The sequence below is a fragment of the Rhamphochromis longiceps genome, linkage group LG8, assembly GCF_057381845.1.
Source record: "Rhamphochromis longiceps isolate RC_006_pf linkage group LG8, R_longiceps_female_GT1.1, whole genome shotgun sequence".
Classification (NCBI taxonomy): Eukaryota; Metazoa; Chordata; class Actinopteri; order Cichliformes; family Cichlidae; genus Rhamphochromis; species Rhamphochromis longiceps.
Genome location: NC_140564.1, coordinates 27,743,277 through 27,761,037, shown reverse-complemented (window position 1 = coordinate 27,761,037; position 17,761 = coordinate 27,743,277). Strand labels below are relative to the sequence as shown.

The window sequence follows — 17,761 nt, the reverse complement described above, 5'->3', positions numbered from 1 at the left end:
TCTGAATGAGCTTGATTTGAAATACTAAATACTGAATATGAATGAATATCATAACCGAAAGAAAGTCAACCTGATTTTTTTTCTTTATAACAAGCCTGTTATTTCAGAAGAGATAACAGGTTTGATAAGATAAGATAACCTTTATTAGTCCCACACGTGGGAAATTTGTTAAAAAAAAAAAAACCCTCTAATTACTGATACGTTAGTTATAAAAAAATTACGAGAAGAAAAGATAAGAAAGAAAGAAACTCAGAATGAGCAGAGCTGCTGATGATAATGAGGTTGACATTTCAAGTCCACCCCACCCACCGCCACCAACCCGCCACACAAAAAGAGGAAAAAACAAACACAAGAAACGCACTGAATTTACAGTGTATAAGTATAAACTATGTGCATTTTGTTCATCAGGAACATTGTACTCAGAGCATACAATATCTTTGGCTTATTAATAGGGTTTGTGTTCTTTGCATTTTTACCATCAGCAATATTTTTATTATCTCCAAACAAATAAATTCTCTTTTTCTTTCAGATGAAACAGTAAGCGGATAACTAAAAAAACCGAAATAAAATTAGGCATAACTGTGTCTAAAATTGCAACAACTTCAAGAAATGACCCTAAACCAATTACTCTGGAAAGCTGGCTAAGCTGGGGTGTCTGTTTGTTTCTGCCTCTCCAGGAGAGAAAAAAAAACAAAAAACAAAAACACGATGCAATGGTGTTTGAAGTGAGACAAAAGACAACGTACTGCAGCAGAAGAAACTGAAAACAAACATTAGTTAGGAGATTTGTTCACTCTCAAAAAAGGGGTGGGGAGGAGTATATTTGTTTTTCTTATCCAGACACGTTTAGTGGCAAGAATAACCAGAAGACAAGCGAGTGAAACCTGCCAATTTCTGACAGCATTTGTCATGTCTGATATTTTGCATTTTAAGTTGACATGCAGTGAACCCAGCAAGAAATAATAACCTGAACTCTTGAGAAAAATGCCTTGAGGACTACTATAGTCCTCACTTGCCCACTTTTTATGTGTCCCTTAATCTTGCAATGTCTCTTCCTTCTATTTCTCAGCAAATCCTCTGTCTTCTTTCCTCCCTTTATTTCCTCTGCTTTTGCAATCTTCTTTTGATTTTTCTATTTTCTGTAATCTCACAGAAAGTGTCAGTGCAGGACATCACGCTGTGTCACAAGCTGACATCTGACACAGGCCAGGCAGCATAGTCAATAAAGTCCTCTAATTGAGTGCCACTGGCTGCTGTTTATTGACAAAATAAGACCTGGGAATTAGGTGTGTCTCCGTCGGGTGCTCACTGCCCCGCTGTCCTCCTGCCTGTCGACAGCTGTCCACTTCCCATCCATCACCCGCTCAGCTTGGTTTGCTGTCTACGTCAAAGGATAGTGCCTTACTTGCAAAACAACGACCATTCTTACCTTCCCTACAAAAGTACAGGTGAGCGGGTTCAGAAGCAAAGAAAGACAAAAAAATTACATGAAAAATGAGACGGACGGTCGAAATCAAAATGAAAGTTTTGCTTATTTTAGGGCGTGTGCGGCTGCTGCCTCCATCTGTATCTCTGTAATACCCATCAGAAGAGGCACCAGCAGAGAAGCCTTCTAACAGTAAAGCACACTCTTGGTAGTTAATTAGTGTTTATGCTTCTGGACACTATCTCTGTCGCCTGGCAAAAGCAAAGATAAGATTCCCGTTGCTCAAGCTCTGTCTTCCTGCTTAATTAGAGGCCAGGCAGAGCCTTGGGCTTAGATACAAACAAAAATCCTCTATCTGCCGTTCAATTGTAAAACACAAAGACGCTTATCACTCCGTCTATTTTCCCTTCCCCAAATTAACTTCAGTCATGTGGTAATAGTTTGGTGGATGATCACGCCTGCTTGTAGGCATTTACCAGTCAGGTTATCTGAGTAAACATACAGTAAATCCCAGGATAAGTCTATTTCAGTAATGGCTGAGCACGGTCGCTGCCAAATGTCAACGTCTCAGCTGTGCTCCTTCATGTCTTTTGCATCCTCCTCCACTCTTTTCTTTCCTTTGCTTGAAAATCTTCTGCACCAGGTGGGAGCGATAAGGGTGAGATGGTAGCACGACTGGCTGCCGGACTGGATGTGCCACACTAGTAAGCCTAGGATGACAGTGATGAACGAGCCATTCAGCCTTCTGATAATTTGTCACTCACCAGCAGAGAGGGCTCCATTAATCAAAACAAGCATGTCAGTGCTGTATTTTCTAATACGCACCTCCTTTCTCCCACCTTCTCTAATCCTTAGCTCCTCCACTTTAACCTGACATGACTAACAGTAGGGTAGAGAGCAACAAGATGCCCATTTATTTTGTGATTTCTCTAACTAGTGGTGCAGGTGAACAGGCATGCGTGAGCAGCACAAGCTCATAGTGCAGCCCTTGGCACGGTCTTCTGAGGAATCACTGCCCTGGCAGGCAGCAGGTGGAGCGATGGGAGAGCTGGGAGTAAGCAGATTGATTGATCCATTGCAGCTGTAATGCATCATGAGTTTCCCGGTGGAGACAGGCAGTGTGCAAAATGCTCAAATCTGGGTAGCAAGGCACAAATCAGCAGCAGCAGAATCTCCAGAGAGGTTCCCATTACCGCTGCTATATATAACAGTAATCTTGTTAAGCTTCCATTCTGTCTGGGCCCTGTCAGGGGGTTTGGTTCAGTCAATAAGTGACCCCTTGGACTGTAAATGAGATTCAGCCTGCTCTTTCAGGCAGGCACAAACAAACGTAAGCACGTGAACACAGACTCGCACATCAATACGTACAAAAATGATTACACATACGCAGGCATGTGTAGCCAAGCTTTGGATTTATTTGTTTTGTTTCACATTGTGTGTGTGTGTGTGTGTGTGTTTTTTTCGTTTTAGGAGGACAATTTTCAAGACAAATCAAAGAGCTATGAGGACCCTCTGTTACATGAGGACATTTTGCTGTCCTCATAAAATTGACCTTTTAAAATGGTTTCTGGGCATGTTTTAATACCCAAAAAGTGTTTTTCTCAAAAGTCTTTGTAAACCAAAAACTTGACATATGTTGTATATTTGTGTGTCCGCCACTGCCCCCTGTCGGTTCGAGTTGTCCCTGCATGCCGCACACACGAGCGCGGGACCATTATACACATGGCGCGAAATTGGAAGCTGCGCATGCGCATTTTAACATTACCCATTTAGACCATTGATATTTACATCAATGATTTAGACCGACTGATTGGGCGCTTCTTATTCATCCATCAATTTTGGCAGAGTTTTGACACGCTTTGGAGAAAAGGTAAGACGGTAATTATAAAACTTTTAAAAGACGGACGTTCTGACAGACACAGTGCTTCAGAGTAGGCACAGCCGTGGTGAGGCGGCAGGTGAGGGAACGACGAGGTACGGTGGAAAGCATACGGCGGAGAGCGCACCGCGGGGACCGGACCACGACGAGCGGAGAGCGCACCGCGGGGACCGGACCACGACGAGCGGAGAGCGCACCGCGGGGACCGGACCACGACGAGCGGACGGCGGAGAGCACACCGCGGGGACCGGACCACGACGAGGTGAGGACGGCAGAGCGGGCCGGAGCACGCGGAACGGTTCACGGAGGTCACAGCAACACGCGGGGCGGGGATTCCCGGACTGTCCCAAGCACCGGGATGGTTTTTTTTTTTTACCCTGGCCTAATCTCATCACTTGTTTCAAGGTAAGAAATTACACAAGTGTGTGATGTTTCACTGAGTTTGAAAGAAGGCCTTTTTCACTACAAGATCACTACACTTGTTTAATGTAAAATGGCTGCTACTACTACAACTACTATAAGTACTACTTCTGTAACTAGTAACTACTACCTATTGTACTAATGGTAGGAGTAGTTGTAGTAGATGCAGTTGTACTAGCAGTAGTACTCACACCTGTCTTTTTTGTGGTAGTTGGAGCTGTTTTCCTCCTGTTCTGAGATGATTATTTAAGATATTAAAAGATGATCTTTGCCCAAATACCAAGGAAACATTGGAAGGCAAATACAAATAAACTTTTTTAGATTCATGAAATTTAATTGAGACAGTATTGATGTCACTCTGCACACATTTGTTTATAAAATATTGTAAAAAAACCAAACAACACATTTGTTTTGCTCTCTTATAGTTGTGTTGATGAAGCACATTATTCCTGAGAGATCTAAAGCTTAGTTTGACAGACAGGTTTAGGCTAAGTCAGAGTTAGGCTTTAGTTAAATTAGGACATTTAAGTATCTTTAATATCTGCAAGTGCATGCTTTCTGTTAAAACAACTCAGACATCAGCCTTGTCTGTGTCTGTTATGTTAATGTAATGAAAGCATAGAACTCAATTGAAACAGTTTCAGTATCCATGCTATTAGTGAAATAAGAAAAATTGGGTGGAGCATGTCAGATACTTGACTTAATCAACACAGGTGGAACACAGTCAAGTTAATCTGCACAAATACAGCCTTGCCCCCATCCATTTATCTGTTAATCAGAATCCCTCCAGCACTCAAACTAAAATAACCTTAAACTAATAGTACACTAACATGGGGGGGGGGTGCTTCTCATTCAGGCTTTACTAATGCCCTTGTAAGCATAAAGGCTTGAAGTTTTGATGTTGTTTACATTTTTATCTTATTTCCTTAGCAAATCATGTCATGGAGAACTACTCCCCTTCAGGATGCCATTAATCACATCCTTGCAAGAAGAGACAAGAATTCAATGTTAGAAATTAAATTTATTAATTCAGTTAAAGGTGAGTGACTTCGACACACTGCAGGCTAGACTGAGGGGTTACGCATCACGAGTGGTGACCTGTACAAACATCAATATAAATTAAAATTAAAGGTATTTTAATAATTTAGTTATTAGCGAGCCTGGCTATTTATGTTTTCTGCACTTTGACATGTTTTCTTTATTATATATGTAGAATTGAAAAAAAGCACAACATTGCATACTTGTTATTTACAGATATACATATTTAATGAATTGATTATTTGCAGTGCTGCCACACCTGTGTCTCTAATATGGTTGTTTCTTCAGGTCGTGGCATCTTCACTTTAGCCAATTTCAAACAAGGAGACTTTGTGGTCGAGTATAGAGGGGAGCTTATTGATGCAACTGAAGCTGAACACAGACGTAACCTGTACCCCAGCGCATGTTCAGGCTTCATGTTTGAATTCATATGGAAGCAGAAGACATTGTGGTAAATTCAAAATGACTGAATGTTTACATTTCTATTGCAAGGTCAGGATTTCTGAAGCAAACATCTCATATTGCTCTTTAACGAGTCCTTACCTCTAGTACCCGGCCCCGTCAGTCCCCAGAATCTATAGAAGGGGGAGTGACGGACCCGTGGAATAGCGGGATCTCATTCTTACTAAGGCTCCGTCATTTCCCGGTGACCCTGTGGTCCCCGGGAACTCTCGGTACTGGGGACTGACGGGACTCCCACATATGCTGAGGGCCCGTTAGTCCCCGTATTAAGCCTGTGTGTGCCTTCTCTAATACACACTCACGGGCGTAATGTACGGGGTTAGAGGGGTAATAATATAAGCCTACATTTTACAGCTAAGACAGTGTTCTCACGCTGCTGTGAAGATTTAAAATATAATATAGAGATAGAGAAAATAATAAGAGAAAATAATAAGAGAAAATTCAAATGGCCAGGGCTGAATGAGCGGCCCTGTGTCTGTGCGCATTTGGCACATGTGGACACGGAGACCCGTGCACTGTTCTACTGTGTCCAAAACTACTGTATAATATGTACAATGCCAAAATAGTACATGTCAAGTGTTCTGCCTGTGAGGTAGGTAGATGGATGGCTTGATGGATAGGTGAAAAACCTTTCAACACAAAAAATAAAGAACATTTCATTAATCATTCAGATAAATTAAATGCATTATACAGAAGACAAATGAAATAACAAAAATATACACTTCAGTAAAGCCACTTTTGTCTAAACTATCATTTATCCTAGTTTTACATTCATTAGTTTTTGAATCAGAGGTGAGTAATTTCAAACAACGAAGATGAAATAAACTGGTCTACCTTGCATTTTTTACACTTTCTGTAACAATTACATTTTTAAAGTATACATTTTAGAGTTTACAAATATTTTAATAAAGACTTTAACCAAGGATTTTCTTTTACAAAGAATTATTTTCCTTAAATTAAACCAAACATATTTACACTAGTTTTAAGATTTAACCAAGGATTTGGGGTAATTACTTTTAGTATTAATTAACATAAATGTGTGGGAAACACTATCTACATAAACAATCTATTCAAACTTAAACATTTTAATATCAATATAATTTTTTAAACTTAAATGCAGTAACTATTTCCCAAAGCATAAATACATTTCCACAATTGAGCTTCCATATTTCCCAAACATATAAGCAGCAAATATGAGTCCGAGCTTACCGATAGCCCGTCTAACTCAAAGTCTTCCTCACAGTGGAAAGTGGATTGTGCTTGGTTTGCTGTCCTCTCAGTATGTCGCACTCGGGTCAAATGACTGCTGCATGCATTTTAAGGTCTACTAGGCACGCCCGCCCTTGATTGCTCTAATTCAACTCACCTGGCAGAGCAGTGCACACCAGGCTGCGCTTAGCTGTAGATTGCACAAGGTCTAATCAGTGGCCACGCGCAAGCAGCAGCACAGAGCAGGTAGTGGGCAAGAGGAGGAAGAGAAGAGAAGAGTAACAGCCACACCTACTAGGTCAGCGCAACAGTACAACAAAACCACGTTTAAGCTCTAAGCACAAGTAGAAGCGCAAACACTTATCTCAGTCAGAAAGCAATGCGTCCTTGACTGATGGACCCTCTTTAACTTATCAACTATGCATTTAACAACTAAACTTGTATTGGATGTTGTGTTTGTGTTGGTGCTTAAAAATTATAGTATAGTTCATAGGCATGTCACTATAAATGTTTGTTTAATGTATGTTTCCAAATTTGCAGTATTGATGGAGCACTTGAAGATGGGTCATTTGGGCGACTAGTAAACGATGAACACAGGACACCAAATTGCAGAATGAAGTTGATTGAAGCAGAAGGGAAGCCACATCTCTGCCTTTTTGCACTGAAGGAAATTGCGGCAGGAAGTGAAATTACTTATGACTATGGTGGGAAAGAATGGCCCTGGCGGAAAAAGGTGGGTCATTTAAAAAAAATTTTCCCCCTATGAATTGTTGTTTAAAACATACATATCTAGATGTCACAATTAGGGCTGCAACTAACGATTATTTCAATAATCGATTAGTTGTCGATTAATCGATTAGTTGTTTCAGCCCTAGTCACAATATTTAAATGTCCTCTTGGTGGTATTCAATCTGGTTTAACTAAATCTTGAATTTGTATGACTTTCCCAAGTGATGATTGCAAGCTTATCTGTTTTGTGTCCCCTCCACAAGTGTGTTTTACTGAGTGGCCACACACTGGAGGTGAAACAGTGAAAGCATCAGTTTGAGCTCAGATGTCATTATGAGGCTGATGGACAGTGTCCTTGAAAACCTTGGGTTTTTCTGTGTCAGGCATATACATGCACCTTTTACTCACAGTCACTTTAGCTTCTTAGTATTGTCTTACTTTGGCTTCACTTAACTAGGTAAGGGTTAATCACTCTGTTTCCTTGCAGTTAGGGTGAAAGTTAGAACTGTATTTAACTGAAGGTGAAACAGAAAATGCTTAACTATGTGTGTGTGTCTGACACAGACAAACTCAAGGTATGTGAGAACACTGTCCTGACATCTGAGCTCAAACTGAGTCTTTCACTGTTTCATCTCCAGTGTTTGGCATACTCAGAAAAACACATGGGTTGAGGGGACACTGGTTAGAAAAGACCACTCGTAGTGGATTAAATACATTTCCACTGTAGCTGCCAGATGTTTGCAATATTTGTTCTACTTTTCATACCCAGCTAAAGATCGCAAGCATCCCTTCTGGTCAACAGTGTGTTGCAGAGCCTATTGCCCATGACGTGGAGCACCATGTGATCTCTACAGACTCATTCACAGGTGAGTCCCTGCTTGAGTAAGCACTACCTGTTAAACCCTGGGGTCTTGCAAAGCACTATGCCTCCATGTCTTGTGTTCTCTTCTACAGACAGAGAATTAAAAGCAGAGTGTCAGTCATCTAGACCTACAGCAGACAACTCTGAGCATGAGGTTAGCATGGATTCATCTGTAGGGATGGGTACCGGTGTCTGGTGCCATGATGGCACCGGTTCTGACATAAACGGTAGTAACCAGACCGAAAAGCAGCACACATTTCGGTGCTTTTTTTCCTGAGCTGTGATACACTTCTAGCCAATCATTTTACGTTTCCGAGGATAGTAGGCGGGGCCAGGTACGTACGTTCTTTTATGCAGAGCTACAGATTAAAAATGCCCAAGGCGAAGCGGTCAAAAGTCTGGCTGTACTTCACAGCAAAATATGCAAACTCAGCAGCAACAAGTGCTTTAAGCTGATACTGTGATACTGTCAAAGGAGGTAACACCTCGAATCCGATGAAACACCTGGCGACGCATAGTGGGTTTTTTTTAAAAGCCGAGAAATGCGCCGTATTTGATGGCAGCAGCAGCCGTTCTTCTCTGTGTGAGTAGCTTAATGTTGTTCGTGTGTAATTTTACGTTGAGTAGGCTAACCACGTTATTACATTAATGCATGTAAGGTGAACTAGCAAACATCATCATAGCTACATGCGGCTGTCTTCTTGTTTGATGGCAGATGCTCCCTTCACCCTGGCCAAAAAGGCTAAAATGACCAAAGAAAAAGAGGGAAACAGCTAAACATGAGAGGTTTTTGGACAAAGTTTGTGTTTTTTCCATTGTTTAAGCACTGCTTCCATCTAAGAGTGATACCATATATGCCCCATAGCTGCAGAAAAGGCTAACATTGTTATCTTTTTACAAATAAACAGCTGAACATGAGAGGTTTTTGGACCAATTTTGTGTTCTCCATTCTTTAAGCACCGGTTTGAGCACCGGCACCGTTTCAAAAGTACCGATTTGGCACCGGTATCGATAAAACCTAAACTATACCCATCCCTATTCATCTGTTTACTAAAGATTGTATCAATGTGTAGTTTGGTAAATAGTGTGGTTTGTAAAGATCATGTTTATCAATTGATTACAATTATACTGCATGTACAGTCTTTAAATCATTGTAAGTACAGGTAGTCATCATTTAACAGTGCATTTCCCTCTCAACATCATTTGGGTGTTTTAAGGTTTGACTGAGAGTGTCCCTCTTGATCAGATGGACACTGTACCATTGATGCTTGTTCATCTTTGCATCTTTTTAGGTGCATTCTGTTGGAGGTCAGCGTGGCACTTCTTCTCTGAAAGAGTTAATTGGTGAAGTTGGTGTCCAGTATCAGGAGTTGTCACCCCAAGCGTTCTCAGAAGAACTTACCAGTGGTCAGTTTTGAGTAAATGTTGTTAACTTCTGGCAATGCATGACATGCCTGAAGGTTTGCTGCATGAAAAATGTGCCAGTATTGGGACATTTCTGATGATTCTATAGTGTCTTGATGGATATTTTGAGTAGAATTGTAACAGTCAGGGATGTGAATTGATTGCGTTATGCGTAGATGTGTTTTTTTGACTTAACGAAAGTCAAGCACTGAATCTCCTTGTGTTCCCTTGTACAGAGAGCAAATCGAAAGAGGTGCCACAATCATCCAGAGCTGTGCCTAACGACTCTGCTTGTGAGGTGAGTTGAAATTGACCTTTGTTTTAAAATTGACCAATGGTTAGAAGTGTTATGGTGTTTACATGAAACTCCATTTTGAGTATTTTAGCAAACATCTGGCAGCGGTGGTGGAAATGTCCTCTATTTAGAACAGGAGGTCTTTTCTAACCACAGTGTCCCCTTAACAAGTGTGTTTTACTGAGTGGCCACACACTGGAGGTGAAACAGTGAAAGCATCAGTTTGAGCTCAGATGTCATTATGAGGCTGATGGACAGTGTCCTTGAAAACCTTGGGTTTTTCTGTGTCAGGCATATACATGCACCTTTTACTCACAGTCACTTTAGCTTCTTAGTATTGTCTTACTTTGGCTTCACTTAACTAGGTAAGGGTTAATCACTCTGTTTCCTTGCAGTTAGGGTGAGAGTTAGAACTGTATTTAACTGAAGGTGAAACAGAAAATGCTTAACTATGTGTGTGTGTGTCTGACACAGACAAACTCAAGGTATGTGAGAACACTGTCCTGACATCTGAGCTCAAACTGAGTCTTTCACTGTTTCATCTCTAGTGTTTGGCATACTCAGAAAAACACATGGGTTGAGGGGACACTGGTTAGAAAAGACCACTCGTAGTGGATTAAATACATTTCCACTGTAGCTGCCAGATGTTTGCAATATTTGTTCTACTTGTCATACCCAGCTAAAGATCGCAAGCATCCCTTCTGGTTGTTATTGCAGTTCTGTTTGTACTTTGCTGTGTAGTTAATACCATTTACAGTGAGGAAAGTAAGTATTTGCTATTTTGCAAGTTCTCCCACTTAGAAATCATGGAGGGATCTGAAATTTTCAGCGTTGGTACATGTCCACTGTGAGAGACAGAATCTAAAAGAAAATTCCGGAAATGATAATGTATGATTTTATTAAAATATTTTTGTATATTACTGCTTAAAATAAGTATTTGAACACTTGCTTATCATGCAGATTTCTGACCCTCAAATACCTGTTATTCTGCTTTTAAACAGTTCAACTACACTCTGCTCATGATTCTAATTTAGCAGCACCTGTTTGATGCCGTTAGCTTTTATAAAGACACATGTGCACCCCACAATCTGTCAAAAGTGTTGCAGCAACATGAGTAAAACCAAAGAGCTTTCCAACAACACAAGAGACAAAACTTTAGACCTTCACAAAGCTGGAAAGGGCTCCAGAGCCACTGCCAAGCAGCTCGGTGCGCGACAGTGCGCGTGCACGCATGTGCGTGTGCGCGATGGAGCGCGTGCAGGTGACTGTGCGTACCCTCTGCAAGACTCCTGCAGGCGCCCCTGAATGGAAGAGGCTAATGTCTTCCTCGGACTGGAGCCCCACGTAAGATCTCAGCTCGTGGGGTGTCAGTGATGCTAAGAAAGGTGAAGAATCAGCCCAGAACTACACGGGACGAGCTGGTCAATGACCTGAAGAGAGCTGGGACCACCGTTGGCAAGGCTACTATCAGTAATACACTGAGACGTCATGGTTTAAAATCATTCATCACACTGAAGGTTCCCCTTCTTAAGCCAACCCATGTCCAGGCCCGTCTGAAGTTTGCCAGGGACCATCTGGATGATCCAGAGTCATGGGAGAAAGTCCTGTGGTCAGATGAGACCAAAATAAAACTTTTTGGTCTAAACTCCATTGTTGGGGTTTGGAGGAAGAAGAAGGATGAGTCTCATCCCAATAATACCATCCTACAGTGAAGCATGAGGGTGGAAACATCATGCTCTGGGCTGTTTTTCTGCACAGGGGACAGGACGACTGCACTGTATTAAGGAGAAGATAAACGGGGACATGGATTGTGAGATTTTGGGCCAAAACGTCCTTCCCTCAGTCAGAGCATTGAAGATGGGTTCTGGCTGGGTCTTTCAACAAGACAAAGACCTGAAGCACTCAGCCAGGAAAACCAAAGAGTGGCTCCGTAAGAGGCATTTCAAGGTTCTGGAGTGGCCTCACTAGTCTCCAGACCTCAGTCCAATAGAAAATCTGTGGATGGAGTTAAAAGTCTGTGTTGGCCCAAAACATGACAGATCTACAGAAGATCTGTGTGGAGGAGTGGGTCAAAAGACCTTCTGCAATGTGTGCAAACCTGGTGAAGAACTACAGGAACTGTTTGGCCGCTGCAATTGTTAACAAAGGCAATATTAATATAGTTTGACTCAAGTGTTCAAATACTTATTTTACAAAGAAATATACAAAAAACTTGTTATAAAATCATACATTGTGATTGCCGGAATTTTCTTTTAGATTATGTCTCTCACAGTGGACATGTACCTATGATGAAAATTTCATATATATATATATATATATATATATATATATATATATATATATATATATATATATATATATATATATATATATTACTTCTGATTTGCCTCACTTCTCCGAGACTGCAGCTCAAGGTACATTTTCAATGCTGTACTCAAAGTTTGCCCAACATATCTTATGTAATGAGCTGGGATCTGTGAGTTAGTCTTGTTCAGAGACAAATCCAGTGAAATATGCAGTAACGTATTTTAACAGCGCACATCACGTATGATAACGATGCTCTCTTGTTTCATTAATGCCACTTGCATCTCTGTTTTTCATTGCATTAAAAATGAAATCAGACTTTACTATTAACACTACTATGCTGATTACGATAACCTGGGATTGTGTATAGAACAATATTACTAACCATCAGTACATTTTTACATGGTCGATTGTTAGTTGTTCCATTCCTAATTGTGACACTAATGCTTTATGACTAGTATTTTGATGCTTCATCAGTTTTGGCCAAGCAAGATTTGGCCTGTGCAAAATCTACATCATTTCCCAGTAAACTTATTACCCAAGGTATTGTTGACTTCATCCAGTTCAGCAGCATTGCCATGTGTATAGTTAGTATAATAGAACTGGCTGTCATTGTCCCCTCTGTGCTCATGGTGTTTGATTGGTAGGCAGAAAGCCTCTTTAAGCCCATACATTTATACTGTGCAATATTTTTTAGATGACCAGGGGAATGATGCCTGTGTGACTTCTGGTTCACCTCCTGTCCCTGACTCAGTTACTAAAGGTATGATATAAATCAGATGCCATGTCCATCACTAGGCACTATGTGCAGTCAACACCAACATCATGTGGTTAGACATTATATAACATATAAAGAAGCTGAATGTATTTTGTGTTTACCAAGCAGTGTGATGAACTATCATGTTAATGAAAACAATCAAACTTTAAATTTTATCAGGTCTACAGTCTATTTATTATCACACACAATTTGTTTAGACAAGTACCAGCTTGTTTTCACAGTTTTGAACACCATCTCTACCTACAAGTGCATCTCACATGATCTTTTTAAACTTCAAATTTGTTTTGTTTTATTGAACAGGTTTACGTGTTTCATCAAGGCGGTGTGTGTGAAGAGACCATGGTCTGAGGAGGAGATAGGAGCGGTGATGAAACATATGAAGCCTTTTATTGAAAACGGTATCACTGTCACCAACCAGCAGTGTCTGAAGTGCAAAGAAAAGGAACAACCTATCTTGGAGACGAGATCTATTCAAAACATTTGAGATTTTGTGTGCAACAGAGGACTGGCCTTTAAAAAAAAAATAAATAAATGTTAAACACTAAATGCACTTTTTGACAGTCTGAGCCTTTACCTTTCTGGGCCTGATTTCAAGGTTAGTGTTCTCCATTCAAAAAGTATGTAGTTGACTTCACTGTGCTCACAGGCAGTGTTTTGTTTTGATGTGTGGTTAGCCTGAGTCTTTTAATGCCAGGATTCACTTTTATTTTCCTTCAATAATTGTTACAATGCTGTCCTTTTAAGGAATTGATTATTGAGTTGGTTATATTAAATATAATTCAGTAATTCAACAAATGTGTTGTGTGTTGATATAAGTCTTATGTATAAGTCATGGTGTCAGCCCGACTCACCCCTGGTGTGCAAAGGTGCTGTTTTATTGGTCAGCCACTCAGTGCCAGTTTCTTCAGGACAATGAAAAACTCTATAATACATAGTTTGTTCTAGTTGATGCAAGCACTGTTGTGTTATGCTTCTAGTTGTTTTAATGACACTTTGACCACCTGTTAGTAGATCACAACAGATATGATCTGTGGTGTTTTATGTAAGCTTGTATGTCAGATTGTAATGCTCATCAGAGAAAACCAAAATATAGTCTTTTTATTATTTTTTAATTTATTCATCCATCCATCCATCTTCAACTGCTTATCCGAGGCCGGGTCGCAGGGGCAGCAGCCTAAGCAAATTTATTCAATTTTACTATAATGATGTATCAGTCACAGTCTTATAATACACCTTCTTTTCTAAGAAGGTTATACTTAGTGCATGTGTGAGTATATGTACAGTGAACTGGCTTTACACACCATGTGTCCTTTTAAACCAGATTTAATCAGTGTGTGTGTGTGTACAGTAGACTGGCTTTACACACCATGTGTCCCTTCAGAACAGACTATACTTTGTGTATATGTATGATGACATCACTGACCTTGTACACCAGACTGTCCTTATAGACCGAGCTACAGAAAAGTCTCTACAAACCACCAGAATGTCTGAAAAAATAGCCTTTTTTATATCTCAGTCGAGCAAAGAAAATGTTTAAATTTTAAGTTGTGTATAGGTTTGCTGATTTTTTTCATGATTTTTGATATGCATATTGTAGCTCTAGCACCTCTGGAACCCGGTGTCCCCATAGCCCTATGTCCAGTCTGATTTGCCAAAAATTTCAGAAATTGTCCCTCTAACCCAAGAAACGGGTGTGTGTGTGTGTGTGGAGAACAGGCCCTTTCTAATGAGAGCAGGGGTCTAACCTGTGAGCCCTTAATGACAACCATTTGGAGCTTTTTCTGTTTACCCCTTCATTTGGAAACCACACTTAATTAGAAATGGTTGCTTTTCAAGCAGAACAACTCGGGCTGTTGTTGCTAAAAGCCCCCCAAAGAAATTCAAATATTTTGGTGGGGAACATCTGCTGTGGCCCCTAAAGAAAGAAAAGGAAATAATATAAAAGGCGAGATTTTTGTTGTTGTTGTCGTCGTCGTGGTTGAACACATGTGGCTTAATTCTCTTGTGCCTTATGTTTAGACGTAATAGCTGCACATGTGTGTTCTCTTTGAATCAAACCGGATACCGGAAGATAAATAGACATGTGCAGAATGCTTTTCCCTTGTTGACAAACTGAAAATCCCCAAGATTGACAGGGGGGGAAAAATCATCTAACTTTAATATGATACAAAGTCAAGTGAAGGGAACAGATAACAAAATCACATGCCAGAGCAGACATCTTGGCTCATGTTAATATCGTGCTCAGCAGAAGTCCTAGACTCAGGCTGTCTTGTGCCTCAGCCCACACCGCCTCAGTGCTTTCACCCCTTTACCATACACCATGATTTACCCCCCAAGAAAAGAAATGAAAATTTCACTCAGAACCCCTCAGAGTGACTCCATTAGTCTGTGCCTGCCTATCTCCAAATGCCAGCTCATCTCTCAAGCTAGGCCCCCCAGTTGGACTCCAAACGCTGCTAACTGCTCATTCTTATGCATCCCTTCTGCCAAGCAGCACATCAACTGGGATGAGGAAATAGCTTGAAGTTTTCCTGGACTATATTTTTTTTCTGCACTTGGAGAAATCAGAGGAAGCTTGTCAAGGTAGGTTTTGTTAAAAAGTTATGGGATTGGAGCTCTGAGGACCCAAATAAAATAGGAAGAAAGGGAAGGTGAGTGATTGAAGCGCAGCCCTGTGTCTGTGTGGGCTGTGAGAGATGAGTTTCCCTTGATATGAGGAATGTAGACTGCAGCTTGTTGCCCACTGGCATTCATAACACAGCTGAGTTTAAGGGCGTACTCCATTGTTTTCCATTTTAAATATTTTGCTCTCAACCTCCATCCTAAGGTTGTGTTATTGGCACAGCACTCTGGCCCTGTTGTATATCCCTTAGTCACAGCTGCTTTCTCCTGCCATCTGTCCAAGTGACGCTGCTTATTCTCAGAGTACAGGGCCCTGCCAAGCAAGCCCATCAGCCATACAATTTAGACATTAATGAGTGAAGGAACCTCAATGTAGCTGTTGGACTCCTTTGTGTGTTCCATTGTGTGTCGCACATCCAACAAATATGTGTTGACTGGGACTAACACTATTAATGATTAAATGCTTTTAAGTACTTTTTTCCAGCTACTATATTTATTAAAACTGTACACTGTTCCTCTTCTTGTCAGTGCATGGGGTTGTTACTCAAGAAACGTAATGTAGTACACATCCCCTGTTGCTTTTCTTAAAAGTAATGCAACTCAGTTACTTGCCACAGAAAATAATTTGTATCACTAATCGTTACATTACTTTCTAGTTTCTTTGTAAAAATGACCTGAAACTCCTAATTACAATGTAAACCTACAGGTTCGCGAAGTCCCACACACAAACACCAATCCATTTTCTAACGAGGACACGGGTACGATCTTTCTTTTCGTTTTTAGGTACAAGCACAAGACCAGCAACACAAAGCAAAGATGAAAATCAGCCCGAAGACAGTCAGTGATTTTACTTTAGAAACATAACAAAAGGTAGAAACAGAAGCTGCACGCCTGACTGCTCATCACTGCTTTTGTTACCTGTTAAAGATCATGGTCTGGCTGCTGCATCGGGGATGCCAAACACTCAGCTTTAACATCACTTTGGGTTCTTGGCTAGCTTTGTGTTAGCATGCTGTGTGCAGATGCTTGCAAAGAGCTAAAGTTGTGTTAGAAGTTCAGTCTTGTTCCTGTTCTGGATGAAGTTTGCACTTCACCATTTCACTCTTGTACTTTCCTCCTATAAAAATAAAAGCTGCATCACCGCCGCCATTTTCTTCCTCTCGCACATGAGCTGAAATCAACTGATTTTACAGCAAGAAAAAAAAAACATGTTCGGTGTTTTTTTTCCTTGCTATCTGCCCGGTGCGCAAGTAACTGAAGAACCTTTGTAACATAACTAATGACATAATTGTAACCTTAATGTAATTGAGGTCGTGGTGAAGAGAGAGCTGATTGTAAAAGCGAAGCTCTCAATCTACCAGTCCATCTACATCCCTACCCTCACCTATGGTCGTGAGCTGTGGGTAGTGACCAAAAGAACGAGATCGCGGATACAAGCAGGAGAAACGAGCTTCCTTCAAAGGGTGGCTGGCCTCTCCCTTAGAGATAGGGTCAGAAGTTCGGCCATGCGGGAGGGGCTCAGAGTAGAGCAGCTGCTCCTCCACATCGAAAGGAGCCAGTTGGGGTGGTTCAGGCATCTGACAAGGATGTCCCCTGGGCGCCTCCTGGGTGAGGTGTTCTGGACATGTCCCAGCCGGGGAACCTTGGTGTTCCCCCGGACAAGCTAGAGGAGGTGGCTGGGGAGAGGGAGGTCTGGGCTTCTCTGCTTAGGCTGCTGCCCCCGCGACCCGGCCCCAGATAAGCGGAAGAAGATGGATGGATGGATGGATGGTGGATGTAATTACTGTTTATAGTCCAGCAATGCTATCCATGGCTGTGTTACTGAAAAATGTAATGCGATTACAGTAACACGTTACTTTGTAACCCAATGCTGCTTTCTGTGCCCCCAAAATGACAGTCTCACTCTTTCAGTGAAGTGACCAGTGCATGAAATCTACTGTTTTGTTCGCTTGCAAGAAAAACCACAAAAAAAATCATAATTATTTCACCAGTTGTATGTGTGTGCGCTTTCATGTATGCGTGATTCAGCCTTGATCCTCCCAGAGTGGCAGCAGAAGACAATTACGATACTATTTTATCTCAGTTTGGTTTTGTCACCACAAATCAGATTTCACAGTGAATTATATGGATTAGGCCAGCAGCCGTTGAAGGAAAAACTAGTTTTGCTGTTTGCCAGATGCTGTCTGCCTTGTTATAGGATGCTGAAAGAAAAAAAAAAACAAAAAAAATGTAGCTCTGTTGGGAGAAAGCTTCACGTGAAAAATGTAGGAAAGAGTAAACAAGGTCTTATAAATGGTCTCTTCCACGCCATAACACTTTTTTCAAGTGCCAGT

At 41.0% G+C, this 17,761-nt stretch overlaps 1 protein-coding gene across 2 annotated transcripts; it reads left to right on the top strand.

Moving 5' to 3' along the window:
* Window positions 1–3,194: 3,194 nt before the first annotated feature.
* LOC146663916 (N-lysine methyltransferase KMT5A-like) lies at window positions 3,195–14,110 on the top strand. Of its 2 annotated transcripts, XM_085416871.1 has the most exons (10): window positions 3,202–3,710; window positions 4,656–4,764; window positions 5,052–5,214; window positions 6,975–7,167; window positions 7,933–8,029; window positions 8,118–8,179; window positions 9,318–9,432; window positions 9,666–9,727; window positions 12,726–12,791; window positions 13,107–14,110. In XM_085416871.1, exons 2-9 carry the CDS (start codon window positions 4,662–4,664, stop codon window positions 12,750–12,752), a joined length of 822 nt encoding a protein of 273 aa, XP_085272997.1. In that variant the 5' UTR covers window positions 3,202–3,710; window positions 4,656–4,661; the 3' UTR covers window positions 12,753–12,791; window positions 13,107–14,110. The 2 variants fall into 2 exon arrangements, with proteins under 2 accessions (XP_085272996.1, XP_085272997.1); XM_085416870.1 differs by lacking the exons at window positions 9,318–9,432; window positions 9,666–9,727; window positions 12,726–12,791; window positions 13,107–14,110 and having other exon boundaries at window positions 3,195–3,296; window positions 3,357–3,710; window positions 8,118–9,260.
* The last annotated feature ends 3,651 nt before the right edge of the window (window positions 14,111–17,761 follow it).

Coding starts and splice junctions, on each gene's coding strand:
- LOC146663916 (XM_085416871.1), top strand. CDS start 4,662: ATGTCATGGAGAACTACTCCCCTTCAGGATGCCATTAATCACATCCTT. Junction 4,765..5,051: donor ATTTATTAATTCAGTTAAAG/GTGAGTGACTTC, acceptor TTGTTTCTTCAG/GTCGTGGCATCTTCACTTTA. Junction 8,030..8,117: donor CTCTACAGACTCATTCACAG/GTGAGTCCCTGC, acceptor TCTCTTCTACAG/ACAGAGAATTAAAAGCAGAG.